Below are 25,553 nucleotides of genomic sequence, written 5' to 3'. Positions count from 1 at the left end.
AGCTTACGGAGAATCATCTTATGGCCGCTAATCTCCATATAACTGCGGAAGATGCCCTTAATTCTTGATTTCAGGATGATCAGCACAAAACCATGGAAGGAGGAAGCATTTTGAGGACGCACACGGGTTTATTGGCTGCAAATAGCTCGGCAGCAGGGATCAGAATCCTCAGGTCACGGACGGTATCTGCACTAGGGCCTTGTTCACATGCTAAAGAATCTGCTCACGTCTGTGGGTAATGCAAGTAAACGGGGGGGGGGGGGGGGAGCTAAAAATACACAGAATAATAAGTCAGGGCTCGTTCATTGTGTGTAGATTTCACTTGAAAAATCCGCCAATTAATCCCTTTGAATGACAAAAGGGCTGATCTACGTGCGGATCATCTGTCACGTCCGCAGCAAAAAAAAATATTCAAGCTTTGCCATGGACCTCTGCTGCAGACTGAGAAATCCATGTCTGATTTGCCATATTCAAAACCAGAACACGAGAACTTAGCCTTAAAGTATGCAGAAACGGCGGTCCATCATATACCTCTAATTTTAGGGGACTAGCTGTGAAGAGCATCTCACACTCTGGAGGACCCGACCTGTATGACACAGGTGACACCCTGATTATTAATGGGCCCAGTGTAATGCTTAATTTCTCCTGTGGAGGCGCTGCAGGGAAACGGAACACTTAACGCCAGGTTTCCCCTTACATCCCGCTGATTGCGAGGGTTCCCCAGCATGAGGTCACTGTGATCAGCCTAAAATTAAAAAAAAAAAAACTAACAAGAAGGGATTGTCCGAAGTTGAGAACCCATTTAAAGGGATTCTCCAGTGCAGCACAAGTCTAAATCAGGAGGTGAGCGCTGCCGATGTGGTGATATCCCCCTACACAGTCAGCACAATACCCGATGCTGGTCTCAAAGTGCGTTGGGTCATAAAGTCATCGGCACTGCTCACTCCCGATGGAGAAGTAAGCAGTGCTGGATAACCCCTTTAAGAATGACTATTGGACTCCATGTATATACAGCCTCTTGATTCAGCCATAGTGACAGCAACATACGCTGGGATTACACTCTGGCTGCAATCTTTTACATGACATCATTTAGCCCTCTAACTCCATTACTATGAAGACGTCACCAGCTAAACATGTACAAGAGCTTTAAAAAAAAAACACCCCAGACACCAGCGAGGCCATTAGCACCCAGCCCTTTAGAGCCACGATCACACTTAATTGAAAAAAGGCCTCTCTGATGTAAGCAGGCAAGAAAGCGTAAAGGCTGGGCTAGAAAATGTAAGTGGGGAAAAGAGCCAGCCAGCAGCCGGCACTGACCCCCGGACAGGGAGGAAAGCCAGCGAGTCAGGTCTCTGTGGCTTTACGCTATAATCCAGGTCAGCTCGTCACCGATACGTAAAAAACATGGATGACAGGACAAGATCCTGCAATTTCCTGTGTAGAAAAAAAAATAATAATGCTTTACAGCTGGAAGAATCCTGCCTGTACCTTACAGACGCAGAAGAAGCAGCGCCCACCACCTTCCCACATCCCCCCCTCCCACCAGGATATCATCATGTCGACGGCACTGCAGTTATCTCACCGACGAGCATCGCGTGACACATGATGGATAACGTACTCTGAACGGAGGCATCAAAACAGATCGGCGGGGGTTACAAAATGCAAAAATACAAGGCACGTGGCATAGTTTCATACCTGGCTGTTATGATTGGGTCACCGAGGAGGAGAGCAGGCCCAAGCTAAGCCACAGAAAACCAGAGAGGTTGGTAACTAAGCGGATTGCAGACCCCTGATCCTGTCCACACAACTAGCAGTAGCCGTGGAGCGTACCTACGATGATCCTAGACGCCTCGGCACAGCCGGAGAGCTAACTAAGCCTAAAGCAAGAAAGGGGAAATCTAAACTGCCCCGGAGCAGACCCCAAAGGAATAGATAGCCCCCAAACATATTGTCAGTGAGACAAGATGAAAACACAAACGCAAGCAGAAAAATAGACTGAGCAAACGATGGGGCCCACAATGACTAGACAGGACAGGAAAGGAAAGACACTGTCTGCAATCACGCAAAAAAACCTGCAAAAAGTCCAACACGTCTGATGCACAAAACACTGAAGTCACATGACTTCGCCCACTATATCAGCACTCTGGTATATTCTGAAAGTAGAGCAAAAGATGGATTTTTGGTTCTTACCGTAAAATCTCTTTCTTGGAGCCTTCATTGGGGGACACAGATTACCATGGGTGTATGCTGCTGCTGCTAGGAGGCTGACACTATGCAAAAAACAAGAGAATTGACTCCTCCCCGGCAGTATACACCCACCGACAGATACCAAGTACCTCAGTTGGTGAGAAAGCTGAAGGCTCCAAGAAAGAGATTTTACGGTAAGAACCAAAAATCCATCTTTCTTTATCGCCTTATTGGGGGACACAGATTACCATGGGACGTTCCAAAGCAGTCCCAAGGGCGGGAACAGCAATAAGGAACGAAAGAACAGGAAGGGCTTAGGTCGGCCGATGCGCCACCGCCGCCTGCAGGACCTTCCTACCAAACGACTGCATCAGACGAGGCCTGGGTATGAACCCTGTAGGACCTCGCAAACGTATGCAAAGACGACCAGGTCGCGGCCATGCAAATTTGCAGAGCCGAAGCCTGGTGTCGAACGGCGCACGAAGCTGCCACCGCCCGGGTGGAGTGAGCCCTCACTCCCGAAGGCGGCCGTTTTTCCTGAAGACGGTATGCTTCCAGAATAGTAGAACGAATCCAGCGAGCGATCGTGGATTTGGATGCCGGAAGCCCTTACCGGTGACCTTCAGAGATGACCAGCAATGAATCGGATTGACGAAAAGAAGCAGTCCTAGTGAGATAAACACGCAAGGCTCTAACAACGTCCAGTTTGTGGAGAGACTTCTCAAAAGGGTGAGAAGGAGCAGGACAAAATGATGGAAGACTATATCCTCGTTGATGTGGAAGGAGGATACCACTTTTGGGAGAAAAGAAGGAACGGGCCTGAGGACGACTTTATCCTGATGGAGGACCAGATAAGGAGAACGACATGACAGGGCCGCTAATTCAGAAACTCTTCTGATGGATGTTATGGCAATTAGAAAGGTTACCTGCCATGACAGAAAAGACAAAGGAATGTCCTGGATGGGCTCAAACGGTGCCTTTTTGGAGAGCACTAAGAACGAGATTGGGATCCCACGGTTCTATCGTGAATGATGAGGAGGAGCCACATGAGCGACTCCTTGGAGGAATGTCTTAACCTGCGGTAAGGAAGCGAGCTCCCTTTGAAAAAGGATAGACAAAGCGGAAACCTGGCCCTCGAGAGTACTGTGAGATAGACTCGAATCTAAGCCAGACTGGAGAAAAACCCAGTATGGACGGAATGGAAAAGGACATTGGAAAGACTTATCGTCGCACCAACGGAAAAAGGGCCTTCCAATGCCTATGGTAGATACAGGAAGAGGCTGGTTTCCTGGGTTTGATCATCGTCTGAATCACCTGGTTTGAAAAACCTGAATCTCTTAAGATTGCAGCCTCGATGGCCATGCCGTTAAATTCAGAGAACGAGAATTCTCGTGGTAAAGGGGGGCCTTGCGAGAGAAGATCCGGACGGTCTGGAAGCCTCCAGGGGACGTCCGCGAGCATGTTCACCAGTTCCGCATACCAAGGCCTCCTTGGCCAGTCTGGAGCCACAAGAATCACTGGCACCCCTTCCGATTTAATCTTCTTGACCACTCTTGGGATCAAGGCAAGAGGTGGAAACAGATAAGGAAGTTGGAACTGGGACCACGGAATTCGCCGCAAGTGACGGCTAGAGGGTCCCTGGACCTGGCGACGAAACGCGGAAACTTGTGGTTCATCCGAGATGCCATGAGGTCGACATCCGGATAACCCCAGCGCTGGCATATCTGATCGAAGACCGTGGACTGGAGAGACCATTCGCCTGACGCTAGGCCTTGACGACTCAAAGTCGGCTGCCCAGTTTTTCACCCCTGGAATGTGCACAGCGGAGGTTGTTGGAACGTACCGTTCTGCCCAGCGCAGTATCTTGGCCACTGCTGACATCACTTGGTTGCTGCGCGTGCCTCCCTGATGGTTTATGTACGCCACAGCCGTGGCGTTGTCCGACTGAATGCGGACCAGCTTGCCGACGAGAAGAGGTAGCCAGCGAAGAAGGGCCAGGAAGATTGCTCTGATTTCGAGACGATTAATAGGGAGCAGGGCTTCCTGTGGATTCCAGCGTCCTTAGGCCGTTCTCTGATGGAAAACCGCTCCCCAACTTAGAAGGCTGGCATCGATGGTAATGACTTGCCACTGGAGCGGGAGGAAGGACCTCCCCTGGAGGACTGACGTAGGCATTGCCCACCAAGTCAGGGAATGCCTCACTCTGAGAGGGAGGAGAATGGGGCGGTCTAAGGACAACGTCGTCTTGTCCCAAGCTGAGAGGAGGGACAGCTGAAGGGGGCGAAGATGAAACTGTGCAAAAGGCACTGCCTCCCTGGAAGCCACCATCTTCCCCAGAACTTTCATGCCGAGCCGAAGGGGAATGGGCTTCAGCCGTTTGAGGGCTTGAGTTTCTTTGGACAGAGGCGCAAATTTTTTCCCTTGGAAGAAACACCCGGGGCAGATTCGTGTCAAGTTCCATGCCTAGGAAGGTCAGACGCTGAGTGGGTCTGAGAATGGACTTTTCCTTGTTGACTAACCATCCGAGACGGCCGAGGGTATCCAGGGTTATGTGAAGACTCAGGAGACAGTCTTGAAGGGACGAGCCTTTGATCAAGAGATCGCCCAGATAAGGGATGATAAGAATCCCCCTGGATCGAAGGATGGCCATGACCGTCGCCATCACCTTCGTGAAAACACAGGGAGCAGAGGCTAGGCCGAAGGGAAGAGCCGTGAATTGATAGAGATTTTCCTGAGACTCCATTTTGAAGTGGAGAATCTTCACATGGCGAGAGAGCAACTTGAGGTCCAGGATTGGTCGAAGGGTCCCGTCTTTTTCGGGACTACGAAAAGATTTGAGTAGAACCCTGAAAACCGTTCGTCTGAGGGAACGGGAACAATCACTCCGGCGGAAAGAAGGGAGGAGATGGGGCTGGGAAGCAAATTCGATCTTGTATCCGGATGCGATGATTTCCCTGACCCAAGCATCGTCGACAACAGACAGCCAAGCGTCCGTGAAAAAGGAAAGTCTGCCTCCCACCCTGGAAAAACTTCCAGGTGGGGGTGACCCGTCACTTGGAGGAGAACCTATCGGAACGGACACCTGAAGACCTGGAGTATTGTCCTCTAGATCTCCAGCGGGGAGCAGGTTTGTAAGATTTTTTTTTTTTTTCTTTCTTCTTCTGCTCTCGCTCCGTAGAGCCGGAAGGCCGATCTTGCTGGGTAGATTTTTCTGTGGACGAGAAGGCACAAAAGGGCCTAAACGGCCGGAAACCCTTTTTGGCCTAGACTGAGGGAGAGAAGTGCTCTTACCACCAGTGGCATCCAAAATTATTTGATCTAGCTTGGCTCCAAAGAGCCGAGAACCATGGAAAGGCAGATAGGTAAGCAACTTTTTAGAGGTGGTATCTGCATTCCATGACTTTAGCCAAAGGACTCGGCGTACGGCTACTATGTTGCTGTTAGCCCTTGCTACGCACCCAGCCGCATCCAAGGAGGCGGTTAAGAGGTATTTACCGGCATCATTAATTTGATCTGCTAGATCTGCCAGCTCGTCCCGGGGAGCTGCCGCTAAGATGCCTCTGCGAAGAATTTTTGCCCAAGCTGAAATGACTTTTGCCACCCAGGCGGAAGTGAAAATAGGACAGAGAGAAGCTCAGGGATAGAGCCGTCTTAGAGGCTATACGAGAGACGGAAGGATCCACTTCGAGGGCTTTGGTCCATTTTGTGAGCAGATCCACATCAAAGGGATACAGGACATCTAAGTACCTGCGGCCTGAAAAGCGTTGTTCAGGGTGCTCCCAATGTTTGGTTAGAGTAGTATCGAACTCCTTGTGGTTTGGAAAGGTTCGGGATGGAGGCTTCGCTCATTTAAATGGAATAGAACATTCCTGAGAAGGCTTGTCCTGCGTAATTTCCAAAGTTTGGAAGATGGCAGAAAGAGGACTATCGACCATATTCTGCATTTTAGATATGTTATCTGCTTCTGAACTAGATCCCGATTGGGGATCGTCGTCAGACCTAGGGTCGTCCTCTGAAGACGGAGAAGGACACCTGGGAGAAGCCGACGGGCCTAGCGAACTGGAAGACGAGCCAGACAGAACACGCTTCCTAGAAATCCTACTCGGCCTGTCCCTCTGAAGGTCGCGGTCAGGTGCGGACGACCCACCCTGAGAGGTGGTCGGTGCACAGGTGGCTGTAGATAACTGAGGCAAACGTTCTAAGACCTGGACCAGGGACTGAGAGACTTTAGTCAGATCGGGGACCGACTGCGACATTGCAACGGCCCACTCTGGGAGGTGGGAAGTACCCTCATCCCGGGAATCGTGTGCTCCTGAGAGGCCAACATAACTGAAGGGCTGCAGGACGGACAGATGACTGACCTGAAGCCCACTTCTTGTTACAGCGTGCACAGGCGTAATGGGAAACGGTGGGCTTGAAAGACAGAGCTGTTGCAGGAAAAGATACGCCTTATGGCTGCACTACACAGAAAAGAACTGCAGAGGGGAGCCAATTTGCCATTAAGCGCCGAGCCTACCGAGAATCTGACGAGCAGCCGGACCCTGACGTGTCCCCCAAGCAGCGCAGGAAGCAGAGAAAATTGCAGGAGAGAACTGGCTGTGAGTCCGGAGGGCGGGATTTGGCGCACGGAGGAGATTGGCAATAGAAGAGGGGGGGCGCGGTAAAAGAGAGAGTGACATCACCTAAAAAGAAAGACAAGCTGTGATAGGGTGGAGAGGGCACGAGAAAAACGCGCGCTCAGAGAAGAAAGCGCGCCCAGTGTAACAGGGAGCGCGCTCAGAGTGGGGAAAGAGAAAGCGCGGCTGAAAGAGAAAGTGAAAGTGAGAGCGGTCTCTCTCCCCGCCCGAGCTTCTACAGAGACACCCGCGGCGCCGCTAATTAAGGTGAGCCTGCGCTACCCTGCTAAATAATAAAGAGCCCCCTGAGCCCAGGAAGACCCCCGGTGTTATGTGCCTCTGTATTAACAGGGAGCGCGGCTGATATGAGAGACGCGCGGCTAGTAGGGGCGGGAGATTCAAATGCAGACTGATCTCCACTCTTGCTTCCTGAGACATGCGGTGCTAAGGGATCGTTCAGGATCTTACCTGACGTCCCTGAAGAGGAGGGCCACAGGGGCATGAGTAGGGAACAGGCCGCTGGGAGAGGTCCTCTTACCCGTGTCACGTAGAAGACGGCGTCCTTTTGTTGGGAGCGATGGCGACCACCGTCTTCCTCTCAGCCCTGTCCTGGGATAGGGATGAGGAGTTGTTTTGGCAAGGACCGGCCACCTGTCGTCCGCCCATAGCACCGAATGGTGATATGGAAAAAGTCCTGCCTGCGGTACTGAGAGTTGCAATGTGGTCGACACCACACTGCTCGCTCAGCCGCATGATATGGGAAAGCAGGGTGAACATTGACCCCCTGTTTCCCGGTGTAGAATCTGGAAAATAAATGGGAAAAGATTAATACACACACACAAAACCTAAAAGAAAATGGTTAGATGCGGATCTGGGGAGATCCCGGTCCGCCTCCTACAGACACTAAGCACAAACTGAGGTACTTGGTATCTGTCGGTGGGTGTATACTGCCGGGGAGGAGTCAATTCTCTTGTTTTTTGCATAGTGTCAGCCTCCTAGCAGCAGCAGCATACACCCATGGTAATCTGTGTCCCCCAATAAGGCGATAAAGAAAAGAGGCCAATCTAATAAGGGACAAAAACAAACTGGCACAAGCAGTAACATATGGGCAGTGATTCAGCACAGCCCCAGACACAGCTGGCTGACCCACACAAAACCAGATCAAATGCAAACAGAATAGCAAATGAACTCTTAGCTGAACATGCAGGGACTGAGCTAGAAACATTAGACCTCAGGAGGCAGAAGAAAATCACCAGCAGGGATAGAGGGAGTCGGCTGTCTTAAATTCCAATCTGAAACCCCAGATCTCCAATCGTCGTCCTCATTATCAGGTGGCAAGCCTCTGTTAATCAGATCAGCTCCATTACCTCCAGTAACCACCAGAGGGAGCCCGGAAAGAGAACTCTCGACCCCTCTGTCAATCTGACCAGCTCCACTACCTCCTGTAATTACCAGAGGGAGGCCAGAAAGCGAATTCACAACACCTGGCCCTTGCTAGAAAAAAAAAAAAAAAAAAAATATATTATAATATATATATATATATATATATATATATATATATATATATATATATATATATATATATATATACACACACTAGCTGAAGAGGCCGGCGCTGCCCAGGCATAGTAACTAACTGTGGTTAGTTATAACAAATTATAATTATCCTCCATCCCATAGTCCCGTGCCCATATACCCATCAGACAAATTCTCCATCCCATAGTCCCATGCCCATATACCCATCACACATCCTTCATCTCATAGTCCCGTGCCCATACACCCATCATAAATATCCTCCATCCCACAGTCCCGTGCCCATAAACCCATCATACATATCCACCATCCCATAGTCCAGTGCCCATATACCCATCACACATCCTCCATCCCATAGTCAACCATTATGACATCATAATGAGGGGCGGGGCTTGATACACACTTTTTCCCCCCCATTATGTAGATAGGGGCAAAATTGTTTGGTGAATTGGAACGCGCGGGGTTAAAATTTCGCCTCACAACATAGCCTAGGACACTCTCGGGGTCCAGACGTGTGACTGTGCTAAAACTGCCGACCGCTGCTGCATCGCTGTGAGATCTGCCCGTTTGGCAGCTCACTAGCGACCATTTAGCGATGCACCAGCGATCCTGACCGGGTCATATCGTGGTCGGGATCGCAGGTGCATCGCTAAATGTAAAGGCCCTGTCACACTTAACGATGTACCAGCGATCCCGACCAGCGATATGACGCGGTCAGGATCGCTGGTACATCGCTAAGTGGTCGCTAGTGAGCTGCCACATAGGCAGATCTCACTAGCGACATCGCTGGGGACGGGGGTCGCTACTTACCTGTCACACCAGGCGATCCTGCGTCCTCCCGCCCGGCTCCACAAGTCGCTCGTCGTCACAGCAGGAAGCACCGCAGGAAGCTGACGACGAGAAACAGTCCTGGACGTTCTCGCGCGATCAGCGATAACCAGCGGGGGAGCCGGTCGTAGGTAAGTATCAGACACAGCGATATCGCTAGCAATATCGCTATAACGTCACTAGTTATAGCGATATTGCTAGCGATATCGCTTAGTGTGACATGCCCTTAACGGGGCCTTTAGATGCAATACCAACCGTGAGTCTAAGGTAGTCTGAGACACGCCCCCTGACTCCTCATTGGTTCAGGCCCATGCTCTATTGCTTCCCATACCACCGATTGGGCCTCTGAAAATACACTGCAGCCAATCAGGAAGTTAGGGCACATTTCTTTGGCAGCTACATAATCTACTGGTGAGAAAAAGATGATGCACGTTTCATTAAAGCCACCGACGGGGTGAAGTGAAGGATATTGATTAATGACAATGGCGCCTATCAAGAGTGGGATATATTTAGCTGCATGTGAGCAGTCAGTGCTTGAAGATAATGTGTGGATCAATGGGAAAGAGTAAAAGGCTTTGAGCAACGCTGACAAGGGCGAAATTGTGATTGATGGGTAGAAGACCTGGGGCAAACCATCTCCTATACGGCAGGTTTTGTAAGCTGCACCCCGTATGCAGTGGTTAGACCTCTGCCAAAACTATGTACAAGAAATAGCGACAGGGTCACGGGCATCTAAGACTCAATGATGCCCCTAGGGAGAAAACAGTCCTTGGACAACAACCGTCCTCCTTGGACACCCACCGATCTGATCTTGATGACCTACCCCAACGTAGGAGTTCAATAACCAAATCCTGAAAAGTATCTTTAACAAAAAACAAGAGATGCAAATGACAATTTACTTCACCCCACAAAAAATGAAGCTGGACTCTACGATGAGCTTTTTCAGGTGTTCGGTATTCTTGTCGTCTCAGGATATATAGACAGATCAGGTCACAAAGAGGGAGCATGAGCTCCACACTTCATAGCCAAGTCATACCGCCTTTCAGCAAGAAAACAAAAATACGGTACACAATGAATCAGGGCAAATTTCTGGGCATGATGCCGATTTTACAATCTGAACCTTGTTATTAAATGTTCCAGATTTACCCTCCCTAGTAAGACAAAAAGGTAGCAAGTGTGAATGTACAGAGGAAAACCACAAATCAAGAATCAACATGAGATACAGAAACTGCCAATAACCCACTAACTTATAAGCTCCTGGAGCCCACCTCAAAAGGATCTCCATTTTCAGAAACCTCAAATGACAAAGCAGCAGTTGGCGAAACATGTGGTGCGACTGGAAAAACAATTTACATGCCGAAGAAAGTGGAACGGAAATGTCCAGATCAAGAACACTAGGCCCAAAAGTGACCATGAAGATCTTGGTAGAAAGAGAAAATGAAGAGCTTTCGATAAGTTATAGAAGGAAATGACAAGTCAGATTTCCTTCAAGATGATTGCTCAGCTTTGTCAGGGGAGCAAAACAATGGGATAGTTAGCAATGATGGACCCTCCCCTCCAGACATGATGGACACCCACGTACCCAACAAACTTCATTGACCTGGATAGGGTACATCAGGTACCACTCTGCCCACCATTTTTGACACCATCTCCAAAGCCGGCTCTACAGGATGTAAAAGAAACCTTAGTTTGATAGACAATTTAATCAGTGAAAGAGGAATATCAAAGTAAGTAGTAAATATAATCTGTCATATACAGGGCAGCAACCGTAAAACATGAGAACTTGCCTTGGAGCACAAGCTTTCATTTTTCTGGGAACTAGGTCAAAAAATTCAGAAGCACAACAACATCATCATCATCATCATCAATAACGCAAAAATTACAGAAAGGATCCTTAAGTCTGGACAAAAAGAATATTCAGATCAGAGGAAAATACAACAGGAAAATAAAAAATAATTTTACAAAAATTTGCATGTGTATTCAAAAAAATCGGTCTGACCGCTGGGACCCTAAAGTACAGAGCAAGGGGCTCCCGAACCGTAAGGGCAGTCCCGTCCGTCTTCAGCGCAGCGGCGGCGCGCATGCACGGCCTCTGCTCTATTCATTGTCTATGGGACTGTAGGAAAACACTGAGGGCAGAGCTTGGCTTTCTCCAGGAGTCCCATAGATAATGAATGGAAAGGAGGCCGAACATGAGCATTTTCGCTCCGGTCAGGGTGGGGGGTGGGGGGGGGGGGGGACTGCAGAGCCCCGTTCTTCGGAACTTTGGCGCTGACACAAAAATGTCAGCCAATGCTGGTGCAGCTGTAACATAATAAATTTGTTTTTTTGAGTTGTGCTATCCTTAGACTTAATATGGCATCTTCTTTATAGCGATATCAGATATATAAAGTGCAGAAAAATATAACTGTGGCGTTGAGGATCTATCTCTGGGAAGGGAAATTAGAGCTAAGACTGTACTCCCAAACTAACGTTTGGGTGGATGAAAAGAGGCGACAGGTTCCCTGGTAAAGAATTATAATCGCATGTTAAAAAAATTAGGTGTCAAGTGCAGCAGCGAAGATCAGCCAAGGCAGCAGAGGAGCGTGTGTCAGGGCGGCACAGCCAGGAGATCCAGGAATAAGACCTGCTGTAAGTTCAGCTCAGTACAGACTAGAGAAGATCACATGTGCGACCACCGAGACGGAGCCAGCCGGCGGCCGGCACTGGGCATCTCTGCATCAGTATGAAGTTCTTCAGGAAGATGACAGCACCAGAGGTCGGGAGCGACCCGGATAATCCGTCACTAACCAATCAAGATCACACAGCATTAGCATCAGGCGAAATGACGGTGGGCGTGCTTCTGATTCTTCATAAATAACTACAACTCCCATCACACCGAATACAATGACTACATCAATCAGAAAAGATGTAGACACCAGGAACACATTTATCCAATTCTATATGAAAGTTTAAAGGGTTACAATCCGATCCTTAGCATAGACCATCAATGTGCGCATCATCAGAACATTACCTATTTAAATTAATTTTTATCGTTTTTAACTTAATTTAAAAAAATTAAAAAAAACTTTTGGACTTTTTTTTCTATATCACAAGAAAACAAATAATTTTGCAATCTCTGTCCTAGGCAATTGGGGCTATTTTAGACTCAGTCCTTTAAGACTTCTCAGCAGGCTCATTATTATCAAAGGCAGGTTCACAATAACTGGTAGCACCTCTAAATAGAGCTAATAACACAGGATCCACCATTCACAATAGGTAATATCACAGCTCACCTCCTCCTCCTGTACAACGACTGGCCGCACCTCTATACACAGCTAACACAGGATCCACAATGCACAATAGGTGAAGTCACCGCTCACCTCCTCCTCCTGTATTATGACTGGTAGCACCTCTATACACAGCTAACACAGGATCCACCACTCAACAAGAGGTGAAGGTCACAGCTCACCTCCTCCTCCTGTACAATAACTGGTAGCACCTCTATACACAGCCAAAATAGGATCCACCACTCACAAAAGGTGAAGTCACAGCTCACCTCCTCCTCTTGTACAACTGGTAGCACCTCTATACACAGCTAATAACATAGGATCCATCACTCACAATAGGTGAAGGCACAACTCACCTCCTTCTGTACAATAACTGGTAACACCTCTATACACAGCCAACAAGAGGTGAAGTCACAGCTCACCTCCTCCTCTTGTACAACTGGTAGCACCTCTATACACAGCTAATAACATAGGATCCATCACTCACAATAGGTGAAGGCACAACTCACCTCCTTCTGTACAATAACTGGTAACACCTCTATACACAGCCAACAAGAGGTGAAGTCACAGCTCACCTCCTCTTGTACAACTGGTAGCACCTCTATACACAGCTAATAACATAGGATCCATCACTCACAATAGGTGAAGGCACAACTCACCTAATCCACCTCCCTTCACGGTCACCCTTGCACACACTCCGATACATGTGCATTTCCTGAACAAAGTTTAAGTCTAGAATAGCCCCTGTGGCCAGTGTGAAAACTTTTTTTTTTTTTTTTTTTTTTAATACAGTGATATAAAAGGATTTTTTTAAAGAAATACTATAAAAAAATACATTAAAGCACTAGGTCATTTTCTAATGACACATTTCCTTTAAACCCTATTTTTTTAAAAAGCTTGTCTTGTGAACATAAATCACCAATCCTCGCGATAGATAAGCGTAAGAGCGTGAGAACACGAGCCCCACAGTCCGCCGTGTGAATGGAGGAGTACTGAGCATGTGCAACCAATGTCCCATTCACCGCCTGTACGAAAGGTGGTCACGCATCACTGCCGAACACTTTCCACAATAAGGGGGTCCCGCAAAGTATAAAATTGGTGCGAGTACCATCAATGACAGTAGTAGCTGCAGCAGGGTTTATCCCTATGTCAACTCTCAACGCATAAAAGCAACATCCTGTAGAAACCAGAACGAAGAGCCTAGGATAGGGAGATCTCAGAACCTGAGACAGTCAAGGCGGCCGTACCTCCAAGTCTGGTTCACATATCCGTAAACCGCAAACCAGAAGACCAGGACAGACCACCGGGTCTCCGGATCTAAGCACGAACCAGTGTGTGTACAGGGACCTGTCAATCAGGGGACGCAGGGCGGAGAGACGCTGATAGGGACCAGCCTCTATGACTAGTCCCGGAGCAGCAGCAATCCCAGCCGGGATTTAAATGTACTAGCTTGGCCCGTACCAAATTTTCGCACGTTGGTTGTCTGGGGTGCAGGCAATTTCCAAAAAAACCAAGCTGGTCAAATGTAAATGTATTTCATGAGCTGATGAACACAGACAGGTATTTATACATGTAGATTGGTAATACATTAAATTGGTTTGATAAGTAGAGGCCAAAAAACGTTTTCTGGTTGAGGTGCCACCTGCAGGTTTAGGAAAATTAATGTTTAAACTGTATTTAGTGATAAAATCGTGGATGTGTGGCAGGGCTGTGGAGTCGGTAAGCCACAGTTGCGACTCCGACTCCTGGATTTTATCAGGCTCCGGCTCCGACTCCTTCATAAATGGCCAATTCATAACAAATTTACTGTTGTAAAATATTAAACATCGTGCTTATTCAGTTTCTCACCATCATAAGTAATCAGACCACTTAGAGCAAAAACTACATTTATTAGAATACAATTAGAATATAGCAAATAACTTTTATAAACTTTTCTAAACTGTAAGTAAATATGCAATAAACACTTTTATGCAGTTAATAAGAAGAAATCTATAAATTTGTCCTCAGAAAAAGTATTGCCTCTGTCAGATCCTCCTTCATGGATGCCCTCAAATCTGATCTAATTATGTTGAGAGCAGAGAACAACCTCTCTACACTAACTTGTGTTGGTGGCAAAGCAGTAACCACTCGGGCAACATCTCTGACAATGTCAGGATACAGAGGAATCGCTTGTTGCACTGTTATTTTTGATGAACGGTCAAATTTCTCAATTTCTTTTAGTGCACATGAAAAATTCTGCTGAAATGTACTGGCTGTGTTCCTTGATGGGGATGACTCTTCATCTATGCGGGAACGCTTTGCACGGTCCTTGTGATCCAAATATTTTTCGAAATTAAATTCTTCATCAGTTGATGATGAGGGTGAAGATGTGGCAGGACGACCAAATTCTTCTTGTTCCTCCTGGCTGTTCTGCAACCCTTTCATCCTTACTGCTATTTCAAACAGAGCTTCTTTTCCTTTACTTAGCTGTTGATCATCTAGAAGAATCCGATGCATTGGGTCTACATAAACAGCTGCCAAAAGAATGTTATTTTGTAATAGTAGCTCCTCTCTCCGTTTCATTGATGTAGCAATGCCACTTGCAATTAACCCTCCTCTTTGGGACAGGCGAAACATCAGGTTCTTCCACTCCTTTAAGAAAATACCTGGAGTTAAGTCCTCTGCTTGTAATTTTTTAGTCACTGTAAATGGGTGCTCTAGCAATTTTTCCAGCTCAGTCACCTGATTCCACTGACTTTCATTTAGCGTCAGTTGAGGGTTAGCCATGTCTACAAGAAAGGTTTTCAGTTCAACCAAGCGCTGAATCATTAAGTAAGTACTGACCCATCGTGTGGCTTGATCAATAATTGCCCCTTTTCCAGCACGTCTCTTCAAAATTGAGTCAACTTTAGGGGTTCTGGCAACAGTAGCCAATTTTCTCACCTTGCCAATCAGTGCAGCAGCATGTCCTTCTTGCAGACTGTCTCTTATAGCCAGCTGTAGCGTATGCACAACACAGCGCATGTGATGAATGAAAGAACATATTGACAGTTTCAACAAGATCATCTAAACTATCATGTTGCTGTTCATCTGAAGCAACTTCAGTTTGCTCCTCAGTTACAATACTGTGTTCCTCTATTTCAAACATTTCTGTGTCTGTGGACCCAGAATGTTCTTCTAGCTGCTGGTCACCATCATTACTCTCATTCATTAGCTTAATAGTACTTATCATATTTGAAGCATTGTCAGTTACGACAGAAAGAACTTGCTCTTTTTTAAGTTCATAGTCTTGCAGAACCTTTTCCACCAAGACCTGGAGAAACTCACTGGTGTGATGAGCTTTGGTGTCTTTTACTGCCAATGTCTTGGTAACTATTTCATTTTTGTCACAAACAAATCGGACATTGATGGCAAAATAGTTCACTCTGTGACGTGTGCAGGCATCCATTTTAAGAAACAGAAAGCATCCCTTGAGAGTTTTTTTAAGTTCTTCCTTTTGTTTAAAAGCTTCTTCGATTACTAATTTTCTAATACTCTCTCTCTCCAGAGAAACACCAAGCTTGCGGGCCATTTCCCCATTCAGACACAAAAGCTGGTCATGAAAATAATGAAATAGGCACACTATCCTTTACAACAAGCTCTATGATCTGTTTTTTAAATGTATCTACTGTCATTGTCACAGTAACTGTCACTGACAAAATATCTTGCAACTGATGGCTGCAAAGTTCTCTGCTCCTTTGTTTGGCTGGAAGAGCTGGGCACTGGTTTGGATGCAGTCTTTCTCATCCACTGCTTTCAGTACTTCTGGATGAAAGCGCTGTAAATGTCTTTAGATTAGAAGCTCTGGTAGGAGCATTTTTATCTTTGCCTGAATATGCACTCATCTTGGCTTCACAGCATTTGTTTTCGTCTGGATCATTTGTCATACACTGACAGACATAATGTTTTCTATCTTGAGTGATGGTGAAATGCTCAAATACAGCTGATTTAATGTGATGCTTCTTTGACATTCTCAGGTTTTTAATTCTGCATTCACAATCCAAATGACAATTGTTTTTCCTAAAAACAATTGTACAAAATTATTGCCAGGTCGTACAACTGATATAGTGGTCAGTAATACTGTTATTATTCCTCATGTACTCACAGTTAACTGATGCAAAGTTTGTTGAAAGGATAATACTTCTTACAGTCTTCCTCTTCTGAGTAGCAGGCAGCTGTGAGATGCTTGGAAGACGCACACCTAGTATGATCTAGTCTAGAGGAGGAGCTTTACTACTAAGAATTTGCAACACATTTTCACTTTCAGTTTCATACATTGTAAGTAGGGGGGTTGGGGCAGCATGAGGTTAACCAAGTATAAGATTAGATAAGGGCAGTGGAGAACAGTGACACACAAGAAGTAAGAAATGTCTCTATCTCCAGCAGAACTGCTTATCACTGTTGTTCATAGTTTGATAGAACATATATATTTGAGTAACATTTATAAAATTCATATGAAAGTTCAATTATGAAATATTAATACATTTTTTTAAAGCTGGAGTCGGTACATTTCTACCGACTCCGACCAAAACTAACTCCGACTCCACGACTCCGACTCCACAGCCCTGATGTGTGGTTTATTTGGCTGTTTTCTTGCTGAAGGGGGCAAGTTTACCTTTGAAATGGTTTATCGTGTGTGTGTGGGGTGAAGTAATCAGCGAAAAAGCAGTGCATGTTTACAAATGTGTTGGTAGTGTGCTTTGGGGTACTGTGGTGACACCTGCAGGTCATTTTTCCTTACTGCAGGTTTATGAAAATTAATGTTTAAACTGTATTTTGTGATCAAATCGTGGATGTGTGGTTTGCTTGGCTATTTTCTTGATGAAGGGGGCAAGTGTACCTTTCAAATGGTGTATCATTTGTGTGTGTGGGTGAAGTATGAACGGGGGATACAAAGAAATCACCGAAAAACAGTGTTTAGAAATAATAGTATAGATTGCTCTCTAAAATGCTGCATGTGGTCCGGGAGGCATGGATCAGTTGTTCTATGTCCTCAAGGGTTTTAGGGAACCTACTCCTGAGATTTCAGACACGTATGCTCGAAAAGGAAACTTTACAGGTGACAGAGACTTAAAGCGGGCGCAGAAATATACTGGAGATCTCCATTTAGGCAATTGATATTTTCAGCTAAGCAGCTCCAAAAAGTAAATTAATTAAATAAATACGGTAAATGAATGAAAAGAAAAGATAGGAGGAACGCCCTTTAAGTATTCCAAGGAGGACCCCACCAAAGTGAAATATCAGCTCTGGTGATCATCATGAGCTTTGCGCTCTAGGAGATACAGAACAATGAACTCTGAGAAAATCAGCTAAGTATGATGAAGAAGGGAAGATCATGTCATCTGTATCCAAGGGTGCGGCTGCAGGATATTAACTATGTAAGTACAGAAACTATTTTTTTTCGCCATAAGGTTGGATGCTTTGCATTATGAAGGGTGACCTAAACCAACCGCACGGGAGAAATCTGCCCAGCGGAGGATGTGATGGGGTGTAAACAGGACGAGGCTCGTCCCATCGGTCACACTGTGGAGCGGTCCGGCTGTTTATACTGTGGAGAGAACATGTTCCAGCGGTCGTCTCGTTTCTATCCTCCATTCATCACCGAAGTATGAAAGTGTAACTGGAGTCAGCTTCTTGGTATTCACACTGTAATCAATGGGGACATAATGGTTTACGGGACGTACACACGACGAGGGACGAGAACTCACGAGATGTCACATACATGCCGCCAAGAAGAAACGGCAGCAGGATCACAGCGACACTGCGGAATTACAGACAATTAATGCTGCAGAATCGGATGGAAATGCTGGCGTTTTTTGGGTGTAAACGTGCCTTAACGGGTAATGTTCTTAACATAGGTGAAACAGTTAATTCACTACTTGGGCAACCCCTTCTTAAAGGGAATCTGCCAGGAGGTTATTATGCAATGTAAGAGCATCAAAATGTAGAGGCAGAGACCCCGATTCCAGTGATGCGTCACTTACTGGGCTGTGTGTTGCTGTTACAATAAAATCAGTGTTTTATCAGCAGATTATCACTACAGGACTCCTGGTCCAACCAACACCTCCACCACTGATTGGCAGTTCTCTGCCTATGCAGAGTGCACACAAAAGCTGCCAACCAAGAATGTGGGCGGGGTTATACAGGGCTCCGCACTCTGAGCACAGCAAGATCTGCCGCAGAGAAAAACGTGATTATATCAAAATGACGGCAAGCAACCCAGTAAGACACATCACTGGAATCAGGGTCTCAGCCTCTACATGGTGCTGTTTACACAGCAAAAATCTGATGATAGATTCACTTTAATTAACAGTTAAAAAATAATTTTTAATCACCCTCCCACATCAGCGCCGATCCAGCAATGTCGGCACCAGGTCTGCAGACGCTTACATGACACCACTAGGTCAGCGGCAGCTGCTGATTATTATGTCATGCAGATGAAGAAAAATGACACTATTCCACTCTTCTGGGCTCCTTTGGTTTAATAAAACGGTACAGGTACCAAACCCAAGGCTGGGCTCAGAGGAGTGAGAAACGGATGACGATTCATCTGCATGATGTTCCCCGTTTGTCCATCTTTTACATTCGGGCGCTATCAATATTTCCATTTTTTTTTTTTACATCAGTTTCATTTTTTTGCCTTTTTTTATATTTAAAAAATTAAATATATAATGGCCAATTCTGTCTGCTATGTGATCTATGCAATGGACATATTAACAAAAAACATCGATGCAAGAGGATAGGGTCCATAAGTAACCCATTTTTTTTTTTTTTTTTTTTTTTTTAAACACAGATATTGAGCTCTATGGGAGAGTCTCATTTGACGTTGTACAAAAAGTCATCTGAATGAGTGCATTTATTTAAAGGGGTATTACCATGTCCAAAATTCTATCCCATTATGTAGTACGTGTAATAATAATAATATTAGCAAATACCTCCAATTAGAAATATAAGTATAGTTCCCCTGATAACCTGTCGCTTAACCCATGTGCAGGGCATTGCAGTAGCTTAGGTATCCATGCTTACAACCGTTACAACCTATCATATCGTGACAGAGAGCTGCTAGTGGTTGTAACCATGGATACCCAAGCTATTGCAATGCCCTGCACATGGGGTAAGTGATACTGTATATAGTTCTCCTGATTTGCTATGTCATTTAGCCCATGTGCAGGCTTTGCAATAGCTTAGGTATCCCTGGTTACGGACACTAACAGCCAGCTGTCACTATATGATAGGTTGTAACTATGGATACCTAAGCTACTGCAACGCCCTTCCACATTGGGTAAGAGACATAGCTAATCAGGAGAACTATACTACGTTTCTAAAGAGGCATATGCGAATATTTTAACACCTATTACATTTTGGGATAAGATCTTGGAGATAGGGATACCCCTAGTATCCAAGTGCGGCATCTGTTCTGCACATGGAACAAATATTCAGCAATCTGAACCAGGCCTAAGGCTTGTTGAGCTTTACTGGAGCCAACAAATCACTAATAATCACATAATATTACATTCATGGGATCTTCCCTGCAATCCCTAATCCACCCCTCGCTCCTCCATACTACAAACAGGGCAGACACAGAAAGGAAACTTTCGCCTAGATTTATGCCGCGACATGTCATCAGCTTATAAATCTACGTCCATATAAAGGAGACGTGGCACAACACCTGTAAGCGGGCGAGTTTCAGTTCCCTACGCCGTGCCACGGAGAGGAAGGGGTACACAGTAGGCTAAAAAAAAGTCAGAAGTTATAGTTAAAAAGCCTCCCTCCCCTCCGCATCGTCCCCCTAATATCACCTGCTGCAGTTATGCACTTCCAGCACATGTACAGGAATGAGTTACAGGTTCACATGAGTCAGATTTTAGGATTTTTTTTAGGTTATGAAGAGGTATAAAAGATGGAGAGTGTTGAGATCTCTAGTTTTAAATGGGATAGACGAGACATGGTGGGCTAAAATTTGCAAGTGATTTGTTACTAATAAAGGGGACGTTTTAGAATATGCCGCCATTGTCTGATCCATGAGGGTCTGGCCGCTGTCGACCCTTCCCAATCAATAGAACAAAGAGCCAATCTGTCTCCATAGACGAGATAAAAGTCCGCTGAAATGGCCAATGTGGACCAAAAGGAACAAGCGTCGGATGTCTCAGATGAATTACGGTTTAAGGGGGATCATAAGGGGGGGGGATCATAAGACGTCTGGAACAACCAGTGCATGGGGCAAATCTTATCTCAGGCCGGAAGATGGAGGAGAGGGTCTACAAAAAGTTGCTAAAAAAAAATAAATAGAATAGTAAAACCTGTTCCTATGCCGGCTGATGGCAGGTTAAAGTGTCACTGTCACCACTCCCAGCAGTGTATGCGAGGCATCCGCCACTGTACTCCTGGAGAACGTGGACACATGCCGAGCATTGCTCACAGATTCTTACTAGTGCAAGGACTTGTAAAGTGCGTCATCTACAAATATAAAATGAGAAATAGTTAGGCCGGAGGTCATATTCCCTGGTGGCTAGAGGTGAATCGGGAAGAAACCTAAACCCTATTGGTACAATTGTAGTTGCCGTAAATAAGTCAATGGAGGCTAAAAAAAAAATGAATTAGTTTTGTCTGATCAGTATCAGGCCTGTCAACAGGAAATCTTCCCTTGGTACGCCTCCGAAAAAAACAAAAAATATTTAAATGGCTGCAGGTGAACGCTGCCAAAAAAAACGGAATGGAAACTAGACAGTAATAACAGGCGATTTGGAATCATCAGTATATACAAGATGATCCTTGGGATTCAGTGAATTTCTGATTTACTAAAAGGACCAGGTAAAGGGATTACTGACCCCCATGTCACACCCATGTGTGACCTCGGTGACCTCTCTTCGTGACTCAGGTGGTTGGTCCAACCTAAGACTACCCCACATACTTGTAGATCGGGCAGGTCTGAGCACAGGCGAGTCACCTTCTAGTTCAGCTTGTTTGTCACAAGTGTCCATTACTGAGCGGTCAATAAGAAGGAAGCGTATGACCTGAAGAATCGAGCTCCTACCAGATCCGGAAAAGACACGACCTACCCGTGCCGAGCCCCTGGAGAAGAAGAGAATAGGTTCTGGTGATTTGTGACCCTTCTTATTCATACTGTAGGTCAAGTGACAATATAATCATATACTCTACATCTGGAGACATTTAGTATGTGCCCCACCAATTGTACCCTTGGTCAGGTGACTGTCACACATACCCATGACTATTTATACTCTAGAGCCGTTAAAATTCATGTGTCCCCCATTTGTGCTGTAGGCCTAGAGACATACAGTGGGGAAAAAAAGTATTTAGTCAGTCAGCAATAGTGCAAGTTCCACCACTTAAAAAGATGAGAGGCGTCTGTAATTTACATCATAGGTAGACCTCAACTATGGGAGACAAACTGAGAAAAAAAAATCCAGAAAATCACATTGTCTGTTTTTTTTTCATTTTATTTGCATATTATGGTGGAAAATAAGTATTTGGTCAGAAACAAGCAATCAAGATTTCTGGCTCTCACAGACCTGTAACTTCTTCTTTAAGAGTCTCCTCTTTCCTCCACTCATTACCTTTAGTAATGGCACCTGTTTAAACTTGTTATCAGTATAAAAAGACACCTGTGCACACCCTCAAACAGTCTGACTCCAAACTCCACTATGGTGAAGACCAAAGAGCTGTCAAAGGACACCAGAAACAAAATTGTAGCCCTGCACCAGGCTGGAAAGACTGAATCTGCAATAGCCAACCAGCTTGGAGTGAAGAAATCATCTGTGGGAGCAATAATTAGAAAATGGAAGACATACAAGACCACTGATAATCTCCCTCGATCTGGTGCTCCACGCAAAATCCCACCCCGTGGGGTCAGAATGATCACAAGAACAGTGAGCAAAAACCCCAGAACCACGCGGGGGGACCTAGTGAATGAACTGCAGAGAGCTGGGACCAATGTAACAAGGCCTACCATAAGTAACACACTACTCCACCATGGACTCAGATCCTGCAGTGCCAGACGTGTCCCACTGCTTAAGCCTGTACATGTCCGGGCCCGTCTGAAGTTTGCTAGAGAGCATTTGGATGATCCAGAGGAGTTTTGGGAGAATGTCCTATGGTCTGATGAAACCAAACTGGAACTGTTTGGTAGAAACACAACTTGTTGTGTTTGGAGGAAAAAGAATACTGAGTTGCATCCATCAAACACCATACCTACTGTAAAGCATGGTGGTGGAAACATCATGCTTTGGGGCTGTTTCTCTGCAAAGGGGCCAGGACGACTGATCCGGGTACATGAAAGAATGAATGGGGCCATGTATCGTGAGATTTTGAGTGCAAACCTCCTTCCATCAGCAAGGGCATTGAAGATGAAACGTGGCTGGGTCTTTCAACATGACAATGATCCAAAGCACACCGCCAGGGCAATGAAGGAGTGGCTTCGTAAGAAGCATTTCAAGGTCCTGGAGTGGCCTAGCCAGTCTCCAGATCTAAACCCTATAGAAAACCTTTGGAGGGAGTTGAAAGTCCGTGTTGCCAAGCGAAAAGCCAAAAACATCACTGCTCTAGAGGAGATCTGCATGGAGGAATGGGCCAACATACCAACAACAGTGTGTGGCAACCTTGTGAAGACTTACAGAAAACGTTTGACCTCTGTCACTGCCAACAAAGGATATATCACAAATTATCGAGATGAAATTTTGTTTCTGACCAAATACTTATTTTCCACCATAATATGCAAATAAAATGAAAAAAAAACAGACAATGTGATTTTCTGGATTTTTTTTTCTCAGTTTGTCTCCCATAGTTGAGGTCTACCTATGATGTAAATTACAGACGCCTCTCATCTTTTTAAGTGGTGGAACTTGCACTATTGCTGACTGACTAAATACTTTTTTTCCCCACTGTACATACAAGACCCCTCCTATGTACACGTGTCCCCCATTTGTGCTGTAGGCCTAGTGACATACATACAAGCCCCCTCCTATGTACACGTGTCCCCCGTTTGTGCTGTAGGCCTAATGACATACATACAAGCCCCCTCCTATGTACACGTGTCCCCCATTTGTGCTGTAGGCCTAGTGACATACATACAAGCCCCCTGCTATGTACACGTGTCCCCCATTTGTGCTCTACGCTGAGTAAATCATTCTGTACATACAAGCCCCCCCGCTATGTATACTCCACCAAGTGACATTCGTGTATGCCCCCCATACTGAAGGCTGGGTGACATTCGTTCGTGCTCCCCACTTTTTATACCAGCTGTGTGACAATCATGCATGTGAGCCCCCCACTACTTAGCCATCAGAATACAGACTTGATTACTTTGCCTCGATATGAATATTCTTGGCCTATGCCATTATCAATACGTACAGGGGGCGATGTTCTCGACACGCGCCCCCAATATTCAAGCCCCTGTCAAGTGTCCACATCTACACAAGCAGTAAGACGACAGACACCATAACGTGGGACCCAACGGATCACTATGCGGCCCAATGGGCGCCATGGACGTCTGTCACACGGTAGATCTGGCATTCTGACATCTTCAGTTCTCCGTTCCTACGGGTGAAATATTAATGTAGATGTGAACGCAGCCTTAAAAAGTGACCTAGAAATAAGACTCGTACCGATATAGCAGCCGCTATTATCACCCGGGAGAGTATCACTCCGCACCTGATTGTCGTTACATAACATCGATCCATGGTACCCTATAGTGGACATAAGTATACGCTGGCCCCCATGTCATCTCTTGGCTCAGTATGTAAATTCCAGGTTGGGCGAGAGGACCCCCACTAGGTCAGACACCATCAGTGCGAGCCCCCCACTATTCATACACAAGGCCTTTGGTGATGGGAGCAGCTGGAAGTGTAAGTCTATAACAACACAGACGTGCATACATTTCCATTTTAAGGAAGGCGAGCACGGCGCCCGAGCTCCGCCTCCAGAAGAGCGTGAGCGGCGCCCCTGACCTCCGCCTCCGGAGCGGATTCGCTCATTTACCTTGCCAGTCTTGTGATCGAACCAGACCAGCGCGTGATTCCTGGACAGCACCTTGCAGTCGAAGGTGGCATTGTTCTGGGCCGGCCGGCAGCGGGCCACCGAGCGCCCGATCTTGACCGGTTCGTCCAGGTAGACATGGCGCTCCTGGAAAGGGTGGGAATTCGGACGGCAGGTGAAGATTGCGAAGGCTGAAGGCATCTGGACGATAATAAAAAAGGAAAAGAGGAGGGGGGAAAAAAAATAGAAAAAAAATATTCCTAATCCAGAGAAGCAGCGGCTGGAAACTTCCGGACGTCTGCGGAGATAATTCTCACCAAGTGGTAAGACATCGAGGATTACGGGGAGCGCGGCTCAGTCTGTACACTATCCGTCCAGGTCCACAGCCAATGCCCCATACTGGTCCCATACAAAGAGCCCCTAATCCATGGCGAGGAATGTGCCAGCCTGATGCCCAGCTGAGGCTGCAGTGTGGGGCCCCAGGGCGGTCACAGCAGCTCACAGCCAGCGGCGGCCATACTCTGACAGGTGGGGGGAGAGAGGCCCGGAGCGGGCGGCATCCTCCGCACCGACACCAGCTGGGAGACGGCCCGGCCCCCGGGGATAGGCCCGAAATTCCCCCCTCCCCCGCTGCAGAACACCAGGGGCCCGGTAGGGAGTTACGTGAGCACCGAGGAGGTGTCGTAAAGCACAGCTGACGTAAAGTTAAGTTCCTCAGCCGCTGCTATCTTCCGGCGCTCCTCAGTAGGAATAGTCTCCGTTCCGGTGACAGAATCCGGCCGTTAATGGAGCGCAGCCCCGCCGCGTTCCCCTTCCTCCCGCGCCGCCATGTTGAATACTAGCGACCTCCCCGCAGAGCCGCACAGCAGCCGGCCTACTGCGTCACCACAGCAACGGGCGGGGAGAGCGGGGGGCGGGACGAGGGGATCGGCACCAGCCAATCAGCGCTGGCGCCCATCCCTTGTTTGTCCACGCCCACCAGAAACTGTCAAAGAGAGAAGTAGTGGGCGGGGCTGCGGTTTCCGCCGGTAGTGACCGGGGGGGGCAGTGACCCGGGGTGGCCCCGGTACAGCCCCGGTGACGGCCCCGCCATTGCTGCTGACATTGCCGC

The 25,553-nt window shown here is 46.7% G+C and overlaps 1 protein-coding gene across 4 annotated transcripts in view; it reads right to left on the bottom strand.

Moving 5' to 3' along the window:
* The window catches only part of SLMAP (sarcolemma associated protein), a 129,147-nt gene extending 103,800 nt beyond the window's left edge, over positions 1–25,347 (bottom strand). For 2 of the 4 annotated variants that reach the window (XM_073563924.1, XM_073563923.1), the window contains exon 1: positions 24,446–25,345. In XM_073563924.1, coding sequence (XP_073420025.1) covers positions 24,446–24,643 — 198 coding nt within the window. In that variant the 5' untranslated portion in view covers positions 24,644–25,345. Of the gene's footprint in view, positions 1–24,445 lie in introns of all 4 variants that reach the window. The other 2 variants (XM_073563927.1, XM_073563925.1) reach the window with 2 other exon arrangements.
* Positions 25,348–25,553: the final 206 nt, after the last annotated feature.

Source organism: Dendrobates tinctorius, unplaced genomic scaffold (genome assembly GCF_039654945.1).
Source record: "Dendrobates tinctorius isolate UK_male_01 unplaced genomic scaffold, ASM3965494v1 ptg000406l, whole genome shotgun sequence".
Classification (NCBI taxonomy): Eukaryota; Metazoa; Chordata; class Amphibia; order Anura; family Dendrobatidae; genus Dendrobates; species Dendrobates tinctorius.
The sequence above is the reverse complement of the archived record's forward strand: the minus strand, read 5'-3'. Positions and strand labels throughout refer to the sequence as shown.